At 43.9% G+C, this 20,073-nt stretch overlaps 1 protein-coding gene across 2 annotated transcripts in view; it reads left to right on the forward strand.

The window, feature by feature from the left end:
* Positions 1-20,073, forward strand: part of ABTB3 (ankyrin repeat and BTB domain containing 3) — a 145,462-nt gene that overhangs the window by 109,509 nt on the left and 15,880 nt on the right. For both annotated transcript variants that reach the window (XM_075275074.1, XM_075275075.1), the window contains 8 exons: positions 7,368-7,520; positions 9,499-9,664; positions 10,718-10,807; positions 11,208-11,309; positions 13,030-13,123; positions 13,900-14,035; positions 14,897-15,114; positions 18,611-18,789. In XM_075275074.1, coding sequence (XP_075131175.1) covers positions 7,368-7,520; positions 9,499-9,664; positions 10,718-10,807; positions 11,208-11,309; positions 13,030-13,123; positions 13,900-14,035; positions 14,897-15,114; positions 18,611-18,789 — 1,138 coding nt within the window. The remainder of the gene's footprint in view (positions 1-7,367; positions 7,521-9,498; positions 9,665-10,717; positions 10,808-11,207; positions 11,310-13,029; positions 13,124-13,899; positions 14,036-14,896; positions 15,115-18,610; positions 18,790-20,073) is intronic.

The raw sequence follows: 20,073 nt of genomic DNA on the forward strand, positions 1-20,073 counted from the left end.
AAGCGACGGGTTTCTTTTATATGGTATTTTTCATATCTTAGAATCTGTTGAGAGAAGCCGCTGCGGGATGCGGTTGGTTACAGAGTAAGCACTTTTTTTTTTTTTTTTTTTCATTCCTCTTAAATCTGCGGTTTATTTTGGAAAGAGCTGAGATTTGTTCGGGTTACTCGGTAAAATGTGCACAGATGCAAGTCAACACACGAGAAAATAAAAAAGATGCTGGAGTCGTGCCCAGACAGATTTAAATTGTGCTCTGTACTGTGACAGAGGTTGCCATGCAACATCCAGCCCTGTCACAGCGGAGGTGGAGAAGATTTGGGACATCTTTTTAACTTGGTGGTTGTTTAGACAATTTTTTTTAATTTTTTTTTACTTTTAAAGCAGTCCGTCTCAGATCAGAAAATCCTTCTAGACGCATCACGATGAAGTACTAATCGCATTCATCGGAACAGGGGGCGACAATGGGCACCTCCCTTTTTTCAAAAATTTTACATGTGCTCTCCAATAGGTTGACTTTTCAAAAATTTGTTTAAAAATGACCTGTCAACAGAGTTCAAAGGCCCAAAAATATTCCTCCTCTGATCGGCGCTCTCGCCCAGAGCATTTTGGTGTTTTGTTGATGCAAATCTGTTCGGCTATTCCAAAGCTATAAGCCCTGCAAGCATTGATGCAGATTAGGGTCTACTAAACCAAGTGGGCGGTAACACTGCATGCCATACAGCAGGGGTGCTCACACTTTTTCAGCATGTGAGCTACTTTCTAAACTGACCAAGGGATAAGATCTACTACCCACTTCTTGTGGGCGGGGCCCGGGGCGGGGCCTGTGGGCGGGGCGGAGCGTGAGAGCAGGAGACAGCTCTCCGGTGTATGTTTGTTCACAACGCAGGCTGAGAATCATCTCTGGACACTTGCAGGCGGGGCCGCCGCAGCCCTGACTGCGAACGAGTGCAAGGCCCCGGCCTGCCAGTGTCCGGAGATGATTCTCAGCCTGCGCTGTCAACAAGCAGACACCGATCCCACGATCGACCCATACGTCCTTCGACGTATTGGGCACCCCTGCCATACAGGATACAGAGACTCCGCCCCCCAGAAAAACCACAGTGTTACCTCTAACTTGGCCAGTAGACTGTAATCTGCACAACATCAACAGGGCTTATATCTTTGGACTAGCTGAATTGATTTGGATAAACAAAACACCAAAATGCTCAGGAGTGACAGCCGCCGATCAGATGAGGATTATTTTTAGGTTTTTCAATCCTGGTGAAGGTTTTCTTTCAATTATGATATGTGTAGGGGACATATTATAGGGCACAGTGATTGCATAATTACGTCACATTATGACATAAGAAGTGCAACATAGCAACGTGTGGGACAATTTTTATAGTATAACGGAAAAAAAAGTCAATATTTCTTAAACATTACTTTTTAAACAAAGAAAATTGTTGGCTGGGGAAATAATTGGTATAATATGTATGTCCACCTAATAAACTGAGTGCTGGTGGACGCACATGCTCAGTTTGCCTCCCCATAGTCAGAGTCTTATATAGTGATCACTTTAGAGCAGCCAATAGGAATAGCTTTCTGCCCTGCTTGTCAGAGAAGGAACAGAGGTGGCAGTATAGCCAAGGAAACTTGGCAGGAGAAGTAAAAAGGGACTATTGTCAGGTGCCAGAGGGGGGAGGAGACTGATTCTGTCCAGAGCTCACAGCAGCACCAACAGGGACACGGAGGAAAAAAATAACAAAAAAATATATTTTTCTTATAGAAATTCAAATTTACTTTAAAAGGGAACCTATAAGGACAGTTTGGTATACTAAACCATGCAAAGGTTCTTATGGATGGGTGACTTCAGTGTCCCAAATTCACAGAGGAGTACACCTCAGCTTCAGTGCACACGTGCCATGACTCTGCAGAGTACGGCCCTGGCTGCACTGAAGAACTGCGCAGGTCCTGGGCGACTCATCGGACTCCTGTCTAGGTAAGTATAAAGGCTTGGTTCTGAATACGGTCGCAGACAGTGTTATTTGGGACCTTTAAGGACCCATGGGTGGTTTAGGGGCCCTAATTGAAATGAGAGGTTCCCTGCAAACTGTCTTCTGGGACTTTTGACATGAATATAATTCACAACTTTCGGGCCTCTTAGTCGCCTGGTGTTCTGGCCCTGCACATGTTCCTTGACATCAGTATCATGCTAGGACTGTCTAGATCTGTGATGGCAAACCTATGGCACGGGTGGAGGTCACTGTGCAGCAGATTATACTGTGTGGGAGTCACAGTGCAGCAGATTTTACTGTGTGTGGGGTCACTGTGGAGCAGATTATACTGTGTGGGGGTCACTGTGCAGCAGATTGTACTGTGTGGGGGTCACTGTGGAGCAGATTGTACTGTGTGGGAGTCACTGTGGAGCAGATTGTACTGTGTTGGGGCCACTGTAGAGCAGATTATACTGTGTGGGGGTCACAGTGCAGCAGATTGTACTGTGTGGGGGCCACTGTGGAGCAGATTATACTGTGTGGGGGCCACCGTGGAGCAGATTGTACTGTGTGGAGGTCACTGTGCAGCAGATTATACTGTGTGGGAGTCACAGTGCAGCAGATTGTACTCTGTGGGGGTCACTGTGCAACAGATTGTACTGTGTTGGGGCCACTGTGAAGCAGATTGGACTGTGTGAGAGTCACGGTCGAGCAAAAAGCTCTATAAAGCTCCATTCGTGTGACCATATTTTGCAGGTTTGTAATTGTGGATCCGCACATTATTAAGGTCAAATTGCCGTGTTGGCACTTTGTGATAAATTAGTCGGTTTTGGGTTGCAGTATGGGCACTCGGTCTCTAAACGGTTCGCCATCACTGGTCTAGATAGACTGTCTTCAAGCACCATCAATGGAGACCAGGTTAGAAGAGCGAGGTGACGGGAGTAATAAAAACCACCGGAATGTACGGTACATGCAGAGCCAGGGTAAGAATCCTGAACGTCGTCTTTGTGTTACATATCCGCGTCAATCCCGTTTATCTGGCAATGTCGCTCTTGTCAGGTGCCCAAACCTCAGAGATAAGCAGTGAATGGCGGAGAGATACGGCGAGTGAATAGCTACTCGAGCTCAAGTAGGGGTTTTCTGTCCTTTTGACAAAGCCGCATTCACGGCGGCTGTTGGCGATGGCGAGTAGTATCTGGCAGAGCGATCAAACCTCCTTTATTCTTCATTGTCGCTATTGTGTTATTAACCCCGTGTCAGTTGTATCTGTGACATGGAGGCTTCACATTAGGAGAAACGTCCAGTCAGGTTAGAAGGCCCGAGATTAGAAGAGGAGACCATCACTAATGTAGGCCTGATCCTGGCATCATGTATAGGTGAGATACATGGGGTACATCTATTACGGGGCGCACCTTGGGATTCCTGTCCCTCCTGGACACTATTCATTTGTTAAATATCGACAACTTATCCAAAGGTTCCCCTAATCTCACTCAGTCTCTTAATAGAACCACCCATATCCAGAAACTAGATTCAGACTGTACGCCTCACACATAGAAGTCTATGGAAAGGGAGGAAAAGTCTACTGCTAGCTCTAATAGGCTTAAGAAGTTACATTATTCTGTAGAGAGTCTGAGAATCAGTCACTTCCTAACTGGCATCACTTTTTCCTCCCACCTCTCTCTGTAGACTTCTGTGTGTGAGGCTGGATATGGGTTCTATTAGAGACTGAGTGAAGGGATGGGGGTAAAACCAGCCTGATTAATGGAGAAAGGAGCATTTTTCTATGAAAAGATATATTACAAAGTTTCTTATACTCACTTGTACTATTATTGTGTGGAAAGTTGCTTAGAAATTGTTGGAATTGTATAGAAATGAGCAAAGTGGTCTGGATTGAACCAGACTTTGCAAAAGGTTTTGGTTCAACCCAAACCCAAAACGTTGGTGATTTGTCACCAGAAGTGAAATTATTATCCTCTGAGTTCTCTTCAGGTAAAGGCCCAGGGTAACGTCAAAAATAATAGTTTTACTCACCTCTCCTGGGAATCCTTGTACTCTCCTGGAAGTCTTCATGGATTCTGGGGTCACCTGAGACTTGTGATTGGGCCTCAGTAGTCACATGGGCACTCCAATGTCATGGCATTGTGACATCATGCACCCTAGGATCACCTTAGTCCTCAGTGGTGACCCTGGGAAAAATGACATCATCCACGAGGCCGGAAGAGGCCAAAAAAGACGCCAAATGCCATGAGGATGCTCAGGAGAGATGAGGGAAGGAGAGTATGATTTTTTTTTCTATTTTTTACACCTCCAACTATATCTCAAGGTACACTTTAATTTGAGAATGTTACAGTATATACGTAAAGGGATGCAGAAAATCGATAGAAAGTCTTGCCCGGAATGTGAAATTACCAACACTAAGATCCTGTTGGTCTACCATAGATCCCTCGGCCACTTCGCACTTGACTTTAATCCTCTTGCCAAGGTCACAACTCTCCCTGTGAGAATTGGCTTGTCTGCGGGTGCACCCATTACATAATCTGCCGCTGAGTGTGCAGCAGGGTTCAGCGCACACTCAGCTCTGCTTCATCTCCGGTGTAGCAATGCTGAGCACACGGCCAGCACTCCTACATCTCAGCATAGATGACCAGCGTTGATTGGCCGAATGCCTTACAGAGTACAGCATTCGGCCAATCAACGCTGGTTCTGCCAGAGGAGGTGGCGGAGTCTAAGATCGGTCCACAGCAGTCTCCATTCTGGTCCGACCTTAGACTCCGTCTCCTCACAGACAAGCCTCCGGCAGAAGCAGCGTTGATTGGACGAATGCTGTACTCTGTATGTCATTCGGCCAATCAACGCTGGTCAATGCATTCCTATGGGAAAAAGTCAACTCTCACATATCGCAAGCTGACAGGGGTCCTGACGTAATACAGTGACTTGGGCATGTTAGATGCCCCCAGGCATGCTTCCCCTGCTGTCCCAGTTGCATTCCAGGGTGTTGGCATCATTTCCTGGGGTGTCATAGAGGACTTGGTGACCCTCCTGAGTCGAATAGTGGTTTCCCCCTAAACGGGTAATTATTCCCCATAGACTATAATGTGGATCGATGTTGGATCAAGCAGTCGAGTATTGAGCGGCTACTGGAATCGAACTTCGAACATTTCACTGTTCGCTCATCTCTCATTTCTACTTGTAATCTATATGTAGCTCCTGAATATTTCAGCAAGGTTGCCTTGAAGGTGCCATTAAGTGAGATGTCCATAAGTGACGGCCGGGACATCCTGGGCAGGGGCATTAAGTGCTGGTGCGTTACTCACTATAGAGCGGTTTAGTATTGACCCGTGTAATTCAGTCACTGCCTCGACCGCTCTCTGTTAATGAAGGACAAGGCGGTCATAAATATTTCAGAAGAAGAGATTCTTAGATCTCAAGGAATTATTTCCAGTAAACCAAACGTTCACTGATATGACTGGAGGACATAAAAGGGGATTTACAGGTCAATGGTTGAAAAACAGCTGTACGTGACTACAGCGGGATGTGTTCTGTGACCATGGGGGCGGCAGCCTTTCATCTTCAAAAAAGTTTTTTAAAAATTTGGCACATGTTCCTGCCCCGGGTACAAGTCTAATAACCGGAGCTGGATCGGTGTTGGTCACCTGATTACTTTCAAGAAACCACCACTTTAAAGGGGTACTCTAACCACTTAACACCATTCCACTGGCTAAACGAGTGGGGGTCTGAATACTGGGAAGCCTGCTGACAACCTGATCAGGATAACCTGATTCCCTATCACCAGATCAATCCATTTAAAGGGGTATTCTAATCAGCATTCATCACCTATACACTGGATAAGTGGGGGCCTGGCTCCTGGTCCTGGTCTCCCCTTCACCAGATACAACCCTTTAAAGGGGGATTCCAACCAGTATTTATCACCTTTCCACTGGATAGGGCATAACTGATACATGGGTGAGGGTCTGACTGCTAGAAACTCCACTGATCACATGATCAAGTGTCATAAACAACTTAAAGGAAATGTCCACTTCTAAACACAACAGTTGGAGCCCAATTATTCTGCCTAAAGTTAAAAAGAGAAAACTGTTGTATCCTCAGCCACCACTAGAGGGAGTTTCTGTGTCATTATTGAGATCAGTGTATAAACAGTATGCAGTAAGCTCCTTAGCTCCCTCTAGTGGTGGATACAGAGAATCTTAATGTTACATTTTATATCTTGGTCTATGCGGAACCTATATTAAGAAATGAATCGGCACAGTATATTTGACCGATTTAGATCTATAAAAGCAAATTAGTGTTCTTAAAGATTGATACCCCTTTAAAAGGGTATAGGTGCTAACTGCTAGACCAGTGCTGGGAACCCCATTGACTGCCCGATCAATGCATCCTGGCCCCCCTTCACCAGATCAATCCATTTAAAGGGGTTTTCTAACCAATATGTATCACCTATTCACTGGATAGGTCATAACATAAGTGGGGGTCCAACTGTTGGGACCCCCTGATTGCCAGGCCAGGGCATTTTGGTCCCCATTCACCAGATCAGGGCATCCTAATCCACTTTTAAATGAATGTTTAGAGGTCGATACTTCTTTATAGTTCCTACATACTTTGGAAATTCATTGCTTAACATAAATTCTAGGTAGGCATAAAATTAAACTATTACCTTTTGGCTACCTGCATCCACCACTAGAGGGAGCTAAGGAGCTGACGACAGATTGTTTATACATTAAAGCCTATAGTAAACTAGTTATTGCTAAGCTCCCGTGCTCCTCCTAGTGGTGGTTGCAGGTAGTCAAAGTTTTACCCTTTAGTTTATGCAGATTATTTGGAACTTTGTATCAGAAAAACTGGACCTCAACTCTTTAAAGATATATTAAGACTCGCCAGCTGTAAAAATGACCTGGTGCTTAGGAGTGGACATTCCCTTTAAGGGTGTTTATGATATTTATATCATGTTAAATGTGCTTTATTCTGGAAGGGACATGTATACAGCAACGTGGTTAAGTAATATATCCCCCCACCGCTAACGCCTAATTCCAAATCTGTACCGAATTAAGTCATGACATCATCACGTGCGACAGCTGATTTCAGGGGGGGATTAACAAAAATCCAAGTTAATCTGTATCGATATCAAATAGTATGAGCCGTCTATTGGAAACATGTGTATTGAGTTACATTATTGGGGGAACGGCGCACGCTGTATGCAGGTTGTCAGGCGTTTTGTCAGCTGGAAATGTCCCAGGATGCATTGCAGCATGGATGGTTGCCAACCACTAGGGGGCCGCCAGCTGAGATCAATTTCCTTATCACGTCTCCAAAAGACGGGGTGGTTAGAGGAAATTCTGAGACGTAACGCTGACCCTCTTGTGTCTTCTTGTCTTACAGGCCGTTCCTGATGCTCCCACCTTTAATGGAATGGATCCGTGTCGCTGTAGCTCACGCCGGATACCGCCGCAGTTTCTCCGTAGATAGCGATGATGTGCGTCAGGCTGCCCGTCTTCTACTTCCTGGGGTGGACTGCGAACCTCGACAGCTAAAGTATGTGCATCCAACTACATCCACTTTCTTAAAGGGCTTGTCCTGAACATAGGGTTGAGCTGATCTTGAGATTTCAGGATCGATTTTAATACGATTTCTGATCATTTTCCATCCGATCGCGAAATTTACCCGATCGCCGATCGGAATCTGATCTTTTCCGATCCCGATCGCTCAACCCTAGTTCCTTTATGTTTATGGAGTAGGGTTGAGTCGATCTTGAGATTTCAGGATCGATTTTAAAATCCCATTTCAGATCATTTTCCATCCGATCCCGATCGTGAAATTTACTCGATCGCCGATCGGAATCCAATCTTTTCAGATCCCGATCGCTCAACCCTACCTGTAAGGTTGTCCATTGTCTCCCTGAAGAGCCCCAGACCCGACACAACGCTCCACTAGCTGCCACTGTCTGGTAATAGTATACATGACATGTCTCGTCACAAAAGAGGGTCATGTCACGCCCCAAAAAGTGGGCTTTTGTCACTCCCCAAAAAGGGGTGGGGTTTTAATTCGGAAAAAAATTTGTGCACCCTCTCTACTGTAATGCAAGCTCAAAAAATGACCAAGTATGCCTTACACTGCTAAAATGGAGCCCTGGTTTGTGGATTTCCCTAATCTTAGCGAAAGGGATGCTCACTTTTGGGTGGGGTTTTGTAAGCCACACCCACACATCTAAATTTGGGTTGTTTCCAAATAGTTGGGAGAGACTGCAACTGTGAAAATGCCCAAAAATGATTACCCACAGTCTTATGATGCCTATACATCTACTACAAGCGTTGGCCAAATAATCATTCCATCTGACACCCCCAATATACATGCACAACTGGCCGAGCATGCATGTCTTCCCAATAGCTATATCATTGTATAGCCTACTAGCTTAGTGATCTCTGTAAGATCCATAGACATTGAACGGTGCAGAATTGCACATCCAAATCCATTCAGCTATTCCAAAGATATAAGCTCTTTTAGTGTTCCATTGTTCTAAGGTCTATTTGTCAAGTGGGCAGTAACACTGTGGCTTCTCTGGGGGCAGGGTCTCGGGGTGCCACTGTTACCACCCACTAATTTGTATCACTACTACCAGGGCTTATATCTTTGGAATAGCTGAACGGATTTGGATAAATAAAGCACCAAAATGCTCAGGGTGACAGCGTCCATCAGATAATAGGTCATTGGGCTTCTTTAAAAGGGTGTATTTTTTGGGGTGAGGGGGTCGTGGCCGAATGGGGTCAGACTTAGAATAAAATTCGTAAATGAACAGTTTACAAAATAATAAAATGGCTCCCCTAAGTCAGAGAACAAAATGGCCGCCACTGTTGTAAGTGAGTGAACTAACCGGTTAAGTAGACAGTTATACATTGTACTTGATTCTAATATAGAGGGACGCGTCCATATTGTAAGGCATTGGTATATCATGAATAATCGACACGGTACGGCCGACCTAGGGCAGGAAATTATGTATATGAGGCCTACGTGGCAGGATAAAAATGCGTCTGTCGCCCTACTCCTCCGCACAAGTCTGTATTCCCGGGGGGTAAAATTCAAAATACAGAAGAAGGATTTTTAGATAGGAGGAGATGCGGTCACAGTGTGAATCAGATGTAAGAAAATAGGGATATGACATATTCAACCGCAGCCGCCATGGAATCCTAGACTAATAGGTCATCCTATAGATAGATATACAGTAACCTCCTTTAAAGTGGAGCGTCATGTTCCTCAGTTATTCCTCCTGGAAATCTATAATCGTGCTTACAACCCATTGACTATATACAGCGGGGCGATTGGGCGTTTAACTCTGCGAAAGTGTATCTTGCAGAGTTAGCAGCTTCATAAGATCGTCAGCGACAGTCGGACTCCCCAAGGGAAGGCATTGACGGCTTATTACCGTTTCCTCCTCCTGGTTTCGGGGGTCCTAGAGGCCCCTATAGCGAAGCCATTTTTACGATCACTCCTGTAACTTTTCTGATCACGTCCGCAGGGCCGATGACTGTTTTTGCGCATCTCGAAAACTAGACGCCGTCGCCACAGAAGCAAAGTTTAAGCAAGATCTTGGATTCAGGATGCTCAACTGCGGTAGGACAGACTTGGTCAAACAGGCCGTGACTCTACTGGGCCCCGAAGGAATCAACAGCATGAGCGAACAAGTAAGTAGGACGCCATCTCGTGGATGGCAATGGTATGACGTGTATTATTGTAGGCCGTAACAAAACTACTAAAAAATCCAAGGGTCCGCTAAGCGATCCTGAGGTTTGGAAGAAGACGAGGGTGAAGAAAGAAGCATTACTAAAGACAATCACTTCTCTATAGCTATATGGTTTACATGGCAGGCTTGTACACCTTCACTAGGCCTCTGGCAACCCACAAATGCTGCTGAAGGGGTTAATTACTGACTACGATCTCAGCTGACGCTGCATATGGGGCACCATATATCCCCAGTGCATGTACCAAGGCGTGAAAAGGAGTCTTCGCCTTAAAGGGGTTGTCCTTAGGATAGACCTTAAATATCTGATGGATTCAGGCCCCCTCACTGATCAGCTGTACAGGCCCGCTTGGAGCACACGCACTATAGACCGCTCCAGTCCGTGTATAGCGATTGGGTTTTGACAATGGGCTGTAGTGTTGGTGCCCGGCTACTATACGGGGCGCCATGTTCTGTATAGGATGGCCCAGAGAACGAAACTGCGTGGACGTCGCCTGCTGGACTCTTACTGATCAGATGTTTCTGGACTATCCTAAAAATAGGCAGTAAAAACCTAATTCCTGGAAATCCCTTTAAGTTTTAGGGTAAGATTTGTAGCAGGGTCCGCACCGACCAGGTGCCAATTACAATCATACGTGCTATCTCTCTCAGAATATCGGGGAGGCTCCCGAAAAGAGGAGCAACCTTCCGGATCCCTGGAAGAATGGGCAAGTCTCATGGGCCTGGTGGGATAACCCGACATCGGTTTTGGCTCGCTACCCGAAACATTGGTGTTCCTATTAACAAAAAGTGAGAGTGTGGGACAGGGGGCAAGGGACATGGCCTCGGATGGGCCTGATGAAAAACTGAAATGTTGGCAGCCATGTTTATGAGGCTTGTATCTACTTGGGGGTGGTAAAGGGGTTTTAGGCCCCTTGAGTTCTAGGGCCTGGGTGTGACTGTTGCCTCCGTACCCCTATAGCTACGCTATAAGAGTCATTTCTTGCCACTTTTCTAGGGGATGACCCCACTAATGTATGCGTGTGTCCGGGGAGATGAAGCCATGGTACAGATGCTCCTGGATGCCGGCGCCGAACTCAATGTTGAGGTAAGAAAGTGAACGCTGTGATACACAGACAGACATTAAAGGGGTCTTCTGGATCCAGGGATCAAACTTAGGAAAGAGTAAAGACGGGGTTAAATGATACTATAAAGCATATTCACTAGTCCTACACCCCTACGATCCAGAACCGGAACTGCTGCAGCAATAACGTACTCGACCACCTGCAGAAAGCGCTGCAGCGGCCACATAGGGGGCAAAACAAAACGTGGCTGGACACCACAATAGGAGAATGTGGGATTGTCATGCCCTCATTTTCTTTTCTTTTTTTTTCTTCAATACTTGCTGTATTGATTCTGCGCTGTTTCCATCAAAGATGGAAGGAGTGATAGAATTACAGATTTCAGGATCTGTTCTGTGTAGACCCCATATCTCATGTTTATTGCAGGTGCCGAGTACAGCTCATAAATATCCATCTGTCCACCCCGAAACCCGTCACTGGACTGCACTGACATTTGCCGTCCTCCAGGGCCATATTCCTGTTGTACAGGTAAGACTGCGGCAAATTTACTTTCCACATTACCAAAATGAAAATGAATATAAAGATGCCAATATCTGAGATAGATAGATGATAGATAGATAGATAGATAGATAGATAGATAGATAGATAAATAGATAGGAGATAGATAGATAGATAGATAGATAGATAGATAGATAGATAAATAGATAGGAGATAGATAGATAGATAGATAGATAGATAGATAGATAGGAGATAGATAGACAGATAAATAGATAGATAGATAGATAGATAGATTGGAGATAGATAGATAGATAGATAGATAGATAGATAGATAGATAGGAGATAGATAGATAGATAGATAAGAGATAGATAGATAGATAGATAGATAGATAGATAGATAGATAGATAGGAGATAGATAGATAGATAGATAGACAGATAGATAGATAAATAGATAGGAGATAGATAGATAGATAGATAGATAGATAGATAGATAGATAGATAGGAGATAGATAGATAGATAGGAGGTAGATAGATAGATAGATAAATAAATAGATAGGAGATAGATAGATAGATAGATAGATAGGAGATAGATAGATAGATAGATAGATAGATAGATAGATAGGAGATAGATAGATAGATAGATAGATAGATAGATGATAGATAGATATATAGATAGATAGATGATAGATAGATAGATAGATAGATAGATAGATAAATAAATAGATAGTAGATAGATAGATAGATAGATAGATAGATAGGAGATAGATAGATAGATAGGAGATAGATAGATAGATAGATAGATAGATAGATAGATAGATAGATAGATAAATAGATAGGAGATAGATAGATAGATAGATAGATAGGAGATAGATAGATAGATAGATAGATAGATAGATAGATAGATAGATAGATAGATAGGAGATAGATAGATAGATAGATAGATAGATAGATGATAGATAGATATATAGATAGATAGATGATAGATAGATAGATAGATAGATAGATAGATAGATAAATAAATAGATAGTAGATAGATAGATAGATAGATAGATAGATAGGAGATAGATAGATAGATAGATAGATAGATAGATAAATAAATAGATAGGAGATAGATAGATAGATAGATAGATAGATAGATAGATAGATAGGAGATAGATAGATAGATAGATAGATAGGAGATAGATAGATAGATAGATAGATAGATAGATAGATAGGAGATAGATAGATAGGAGATAGATAGATAGATAGATAGATAGGAGATAGATAGATAGATAGGAGATAGATAGATAGATAGATAGATAAATAGATAGATAGATAGATAGATAGATAGATAGATAGGAGATAGATAGATAGATAGATAGGAGATAGATAGATAGATAGATAGATAGATAGATAGATAGATAGGAGATAGATAGATAGATAGGAGATAGATAGATAGATAGGAGATAGATAGATAGATAGATAGATAGATAGATAGATAGATAGATAGATAGGAGATAGATAGATAGATAGATAGATAGGAGATAGATAGATAGATAGATAGATAGATAGATAGGAGATAGATAGATAGATAGATAGATAGATAGATAGATAGATAGGAGATAGATAGATAGATAGATAGGAGATAGATAGATAGATAGATAGATAGATAGATATGACATTACATGAGGTCTCCTATATCCATGATATTACAGGGATGAGATTTTCCTTGTTCTTTCCATGTATAATGATGGATACTTCTCCTTCCAGTTGCTTCTAGACGCAGGTGCTAATGTAGAAGGATCTTTAGAAGCAGGTGAAGAAAATTACTCAGAAACTCCTTTACAACTGGCGGCAGCGGCAGGTGAGTATTACTTGGCCGATGCATTTACTATGACTATATTTATAGAACTGGTCGTCTTATAGCAATTCCTGACAAATCTTCTATACAGAAGTATCTAGATAGTTATCATCAGGGTCAGACTGGCCCACCAGAGAACCAGAGGATCCTCCGGGGGGGCCCAAACTCTAACACAATAATGGCCTAGCAGAATGGCCTAGTCCCCTTCATATTTGGGTGTCATTTCCTAGGGGCCCCCGGAATCATTTTATCTGTTGGGCCCCAGAACCTCAGGGTAAGAGTATAAATGACCTCCTCACGTGAGCGGAAGCTTTGTCCAATTAGGATCCATTTTAGTTGTGCAAAAAGTGGGACAATTTGCACAAATGAATAACCAAATTGGTGGAGGAATTTACATGTTAGATCAGAGGGTTCCCAGTGACCTGTATACTGACCGGACATGTACCGCCATCTCCAGAATGGGTAACGCCATACGGTCAGATATTCACGTAAACTGACTGGCATTGCATCGGATTTCTCAGTTATATGATTGACTCTTGATAGTTGAAGGGTCTCAAGTCTTATGACATTATGGGGTCCTTGACGAGAGAAGGAAACCAGACCCCAGTCTTCCATCAACACTCTCTCTCAAGCGCTCTTGACCACACATGGAGCACATCTAGTGGTAGGCGCCCACACGTGGCCCCGTCTTCTCTATGTACACCCCTGGTTTTCCACAATGCCTTTTATCAACTTTTTGTACTTGCCTATAACATTTCCTAATCCCCGTCTTCCCGCAGGAAACTTTGAGCTTGTGAGTTTGCTGCTGGAGCGAGGAGGGGATCCCATGATAGGAACAATGTACAGGAATGGAATTTCTACGGCACCTCAAGGAGACATGAATTCTTTCAGCCAGGCGGCTGCACACGGGCACAGGTAATTTATATACACGCTACCAGCCGGGCCCAGCCGGGCTCATATACAGAATGTTTATACTTCACTAAAAGCTTGGGGAGGTATTTCCTGCCAACATGTAGATATAAAGGACGTTACGGAGCTAGACCTCATTTTCTCCATCTTAAAGGGGTTGTCTCACCGTGAAATTTGATCAACAGCATTCCATTCTGTTTACATTAAAATCCTTAAAGGGGTGTTCTGCTTTGGACAATCCCCTCTTGTTAGAAGACTCTTTTGACCAGAAAGTGGTCGAAAATTGTACTCGGTGATCAATTTTGATCTGTGGGCAAAGTGAAAAATAAGTGTTCAATTTCGCTACAGCGCCTCCATAGGAGAAATGAAGCATTACACAGTGTCCATTCAAATTAATGGCTTGTCTGTGTAATGCAGGACAGGCCGGGTCCTCCAGAGAGACAGAGACCTTCCTGTATAGATGCTGTCCACACTGGCCAAGTTTTGAGGTCCTATAGCCCCCCCCCCTCTATATTCTCTAAAATGATGTAAAAAATTGGGTCTGAGTCAGACATAGAGTGGCTAAAAAGAGAGACTCTTCACTGGAGGACCCACATGTTCTTGTGTTAAATGAGACACCCATTGACTTCAATGAAAGTTATGTAATGCCCCATTTCTCCTGTGGGGGCAGTGCAGAGGATAACACTCGCTTTTGGGTTTCTACAGCAATGTATCAACAATCACGCTAAGAAAAAGATTAGTCCAAAGTTGGCAACCAAGAGATCCGTGACAACTTTCTATGTGGTTGTCATACCCAATACGAATACGTCATTTTAGTTGAAAGATTTTTTAAAGATTTTTTTCAATGTAAATACTATATTATTTTAGGAACGTATTTCGGAAGCTGCTGTCCCAGCCGGAGAAGGAGAAGAGTGACATTTTATCCCTGGAAGAGATTCTAGCGGAAGGGACAGATTTGCCCGAAACGACCAATACATTGTGTCCGAGTCGTAACAGCAAAGCCAAACTGAAGGCTCTAAAAGAGGCCATGTATCACAGCGCGGAGCACGGATACGTGGACATAACCATCGATATTAGGAGTTTAGGTGAGTTTTTGTTACATTTGTCATTTATAGGGGCCCCGCAAAAAAGTCAGAATCGGCTTCAGGCCAAAATGTTGGGTTATAGAGCAGGAGGGACTGAGCAGATTGATATATAATGTGCGGACTCATTCTAAAGAGTCTAGTGGGCGGTCCTAATCAGTGACTGACGATTTGGAAGGCTATCAATCACTAAGTAGGACCTCCCACTGGACTCCTAAGCCTAGAAAGAGCAGAGATGACATGTTCTCTTTGGTTATACAATGAGCTCCCCCTGGTGGCTGTTGGTGGTAAAGAGAATTTTATTATTTTAGATTGGGTTCACATTTGCATTACAAATTCCATGTTTCTGGTCCATCATAGGAATTAGAACACAATCTTCGTGCTGTGACAAACTCCAGTATCGGCCTACCGACTCCTATAACCTATAATGGTACCATTATGGTGTCCATCATATTCCCAGGATGAATAGTGCTGCGTGCTGCGCTGTTTTGGGGCAAATTTGGATAAATGTGTCCCTATAGGTTCATATTGATGAATATGGAGTTGATTTTGAGGGTCCAAAATCTTCCTGCTGTTGACTTTAAAGGGATCCTATCATTAAAATCACATTTTTTCTCGATCACACGTAGGAATAGCCTTAAGAAAGGCTATTCTTCTCCTACTTTTAGATGTCTTCTCCGCACCGCCGTTTGGTACAAATCCCGGTTTTCGTCTGTATGCAAATGAGTTCTCTCGCAGCACTGGGGGCGGGACCCAGCCCTCAAACAGCACTGGGGGCGTCTCCAATGCTGCAAGAGAAATCTCCAGCGCCGCCTCCATCTTCTTCAGGAACGGCCTCTCTGCGCGTCTTCTTCCGGAGCTGGGTTGAACCTTCTACGCATGCGCAGTCGAATCTGCCATCGGGACTGCACATGCGTGCGGCCATTTTTTTGTGGCCGCTGATCCCAGCTTACTGAGTAAGCGGCCATAAGAAAATAGCCGCTTACACCAGGCGGGCACACGCAGTCGGCTCTACCCGAGGCCCGACGCCAGAGCTGACTGCGCATGCGTAGAAGTTTGAACCCAGTAATTTCACACCTTCGAGCTGGCTCACAACATTTTTATAGTACATTTCTAATCCACAACCTTCCTGGATATCGGCAGGAGGACCAAGTTGTCATCCTATATACAGCCTGTGCTTATAAATCTACGTATACCACCATCGTGTTCCTTACTGTACATTATAAGGCTATTAGTAGTCACTGCGGAGTTGGCGGTCCCCCATTTAGGGCAACACTGTACACATTTATCATCTGTATTCGGCTCGACTATTTCTGTAGTTCAGACAACAAATCCATAGCGGATTCAGCGGCCGCCCTACAAGAACGTGAGTCACAGACTTCTACCTTCATTAGGGAAGCATGGGCTTACGTTACACAGATACGATGTGACAGCAGAATGGATTCAGTTCTATCCCCCAAACAAAATAACCATTTCATTCCCCGACTGTACAAACATCATAAAAGTTCCAATGACATGCCTCCTGCACATCCGCTGCGCCCCTTCCAGCAACTAATGAGGCTTGGGCTTCATTTGCCACCTGGGGGACTAGAAGACCAGCAGTGCTCAGGAGGAAGTATGCCGCCGGCGCTAGGTTTACTTTGCCTTTTAGGGTCCATTTATTAAGAATCTTTATATAGTAACAAACAAAGAGCCAAATGTGGAAGGGAGAAGGAGACGAGGAGTCTTCATTTCCTTCACTCCTTAAAGGGGCATTTCCATCTCTGAACGTGACAAGGAGCGGCCATTGCTTTATGATCGAGGTGATCGGAACTCCATCGTGGTAGGTCGGATTCCTACGATCATAAAGTGATGGAATATCCTAATACTATGTCATCACTTTGATATGGGAAAACCCTTTTAATTCTATATTTCACCAATGTGTAAAGGATTAAAGGGATTGTATGGCCCCAAATCAAACTTTCATACAGTACGTGATCTGTCGGGGACCGACACCTGTTCTAGTAGCCGATGGGTAGCGGAAGCTGCTAATGGATGGATGGTGCAAGAAGCACCAATCCTATACAGATACTAAGATGGGGGCTGCACTTCATCAGACCCATCGCTATGGCTATGCCAATCCAAATACGTGAATAGGAGCGGTGCCACACATGCCATCCATTAGCAGCTTCAAGGACACAGAGGCTATTGGAACAGCTGATCTGCATAGGGTCCAGGTGTCAGACCCCAACAGATCACATGTTTATAGATCAGACCTATCCCTTGTGTTCTGTTATACAGTCCCAGTCCCATCTCCCTCCAGGACTTGCCAACTTAGAACAATCAGAGGCCTCAGTAATGTCTCCGGTCCCTCTTCATTGACCAATGTGGGCCATTGGTCTTGGCGTTCATGTGAACTTCTCTGCTTCCGACCCGGCACAGGAGGGAAATAGGATTGGATCTGGGACTGTACAACAGAACACAGGGAATAACCATTTACTATATGGTTGCATCTTGCATTGATATGTGCAGTTTTCTGTCCCACCGGTTCCGGGCCCATATAGTACAGTCTATATACCTTTGCCTATGGCAACTTTGCAGCAATTTCTAACCTTCTGCCACATTGTCGGAATGAACTGCAGCTCTGCTTGTTTAGATTGGCTCCTGCTTATAAGCACAAGCCCAGCGCCCATAACAGTTCACCAGGAAGTCAATGGAAATCTGATCAACATAACAAGGACAGCAGGATTCTAACCTACACCAGAGAGTAATCGCTTATTAAGTAATCATTGCCGAATACAACGAACCCCAATAGTGAGCGTTAGATCTTTCTAGGGGGTTCCCCTTTAAATAAAGCCTGGCAGCTCTATTGTCCCGGCCTTCATCATGGTTAATGAAGCGACGCCTTATAATTTAATTCCACTAACTCAGTTACATTTATCGGCTAAAATCCTTTCGCTAGATGTAAATTGCTTTTTTTAGTACAATCCACAAACCCTCTAATTGAAGGCTTTAAAATTAAAAGAAAACCAAATCCGGTGTCACATGTGTTTAATACCGCCCCCCGCTGTGCGGAAATGGAACTTCTCAGAGGAGGAGGAGAAGACGTTGGGGTCATAAGTAGTTATGAAGGACAGAATACTGTGAATGGACTAATGGGCTTATAGTTAAAGGGTTTCTCCAGCTAAAAATACTGGGGGGGAGGGGTTGTCCAGGAACCAATAGTTATCACCTTTCCATAGGATAGATCATAAGACTTTTACTCACTAGGGGCCCCTCTGCTGGGATCTCCACCAGTCAGGAGTGTTCTCTGTTCTGTATCTTCAAGGCTGTTACCAGTTTACCTTTGGGTCTCCAAAAATCTTGACCAATGCCAATGCACCAGGATAGGCTTCTTATCGTCTATTGTGTCCTATCAAAGTATTGGTTCAGGGCAGGGGTCATTCTATACATTAGATGCTCACCTAACATGCCATCTCTATAATCTTGGAACATGCTAATACCTTATGTTGCCTTGTAGGTGTCCCATGGACTCTTCACACTTGGCTGGAATCCCTACGCATTTCATTCCACCAACATAGACGTCCTCTCATCCAATGTTTACTGAAGGAGTTCAAGTCAATTCAAGAGGAGGAATATACGGAGGAGCTAATAACACAGGGCCTGCCGCTCATGTTTGAGATTCTGAAAGCTAGCAAGGTATGTATGTTGACTTTATATATACTTTATAGAGACCATCATAGATTGTATCTTTGAAGAAGACCATAACAGGAGTGGACATACCAAATGTGCAACTTTTTTCTTCTGTACATGGGCCTTGTAGGCAAGGGGGCACCACTAGTACCTTAGAAAACATTACTTCCTACATTATTGCTTGTAAGGGACTGTAGTCATGCTGTCCATAAACCAAAATTAGACCAGATCTGCTGTTGGAGAAGCAGGGGTATGATCTATGTTGTATGTTGTATTTCCACAGAGCTCTGTAGACCCAGGTTTCATCATGTTACAGCTCGTGAAACAGATCTTTCTGCAACTTTCTAATATACTTTCTGTTACAATTCCACCCTGAGTTCAAGATTTCTGCTTACTTTACAGATGACCTGTCACTAGGTCCAAAAAGCATCTGATCGGCGCTGTCACCCTGAGCATTTTGGCGTTTTGTTTATCCAAATCCGTCCAGCCATTCCAAAGATATAGGCCCTTTCAGTATTGATGCAAATTGGGGACTACTAGTTAAGACCCCGCCCCTGAGGAACCACACTGTTACCGCCTACTTGGCTAGTACAGCCTAATTTGAGTCAACACCCAAAAGGGCTCATATCTTTGGAACGGCTGAACGGATTTGGATAAACAAAACATCAAAATGCTCAGGGCGGTAGCACCGATCAGATGATGTATGTCATTGGGCCTTTCAAACTTGGTGCAGGTCCCCTTTAAGTAAAGGGGAATGTTCTTGTTTAGATAAAGAGGCTAAAAATCAACATAGACCTTGGACTTCTCACAGCTGAGAGTTTGCTACACACTGTGGACTCCATTACCTAAACGGATATAGGGAAAATATAGTCTGTATATGCCGTACAGACACAAACGAACCCAGAAATCTTGTCATCCTTGGTCACTTTTTGCTATTGTCCTTGGCTGACTTTCCAGTTTTCACATCAATTTCCATTTCCTATTTTCTATGGACATTTGTGCTGGGCTGTGGGACGACCACCTGACAAGTCAGCGAGATTCTGTGCCAGGAGGGCCTGCCAAGAGAAATACTTTATGTGCCTTGTACAGAAGTTGTATAGCTACGGCTTCTCTTGGTTCCGCCTCATCACACAACAAGCCCGCTTGCCACTGATAAAAAATGACTTGGTTGCCACCTCCAGGACCAGCTAATGAATTAGGAAGTTCTGGGCTGCGGGTGCGCTCCATAAATCTCTCCACTAATTCCTTTCTATGCTGACCTGGCGCTGCGTAAGGTAACACGGGTCTGTA

The sequence above is a fragment of the Leptodactylus fuscus genome, chromosome 5 (assembly GCF_031893055.1).
Source record: "Leptodactylus fuscus isolate aLepFus1 chromosome 5, aLepFus1.hap2, whole genome shotgun sequence".
NCBI classification, from domain to species: Eukaryota; Metazoa; Chordata; class Amphibia; order Anura; family Leptodactylidae; genus Leptodactylus; species Leptodactylus fuscus.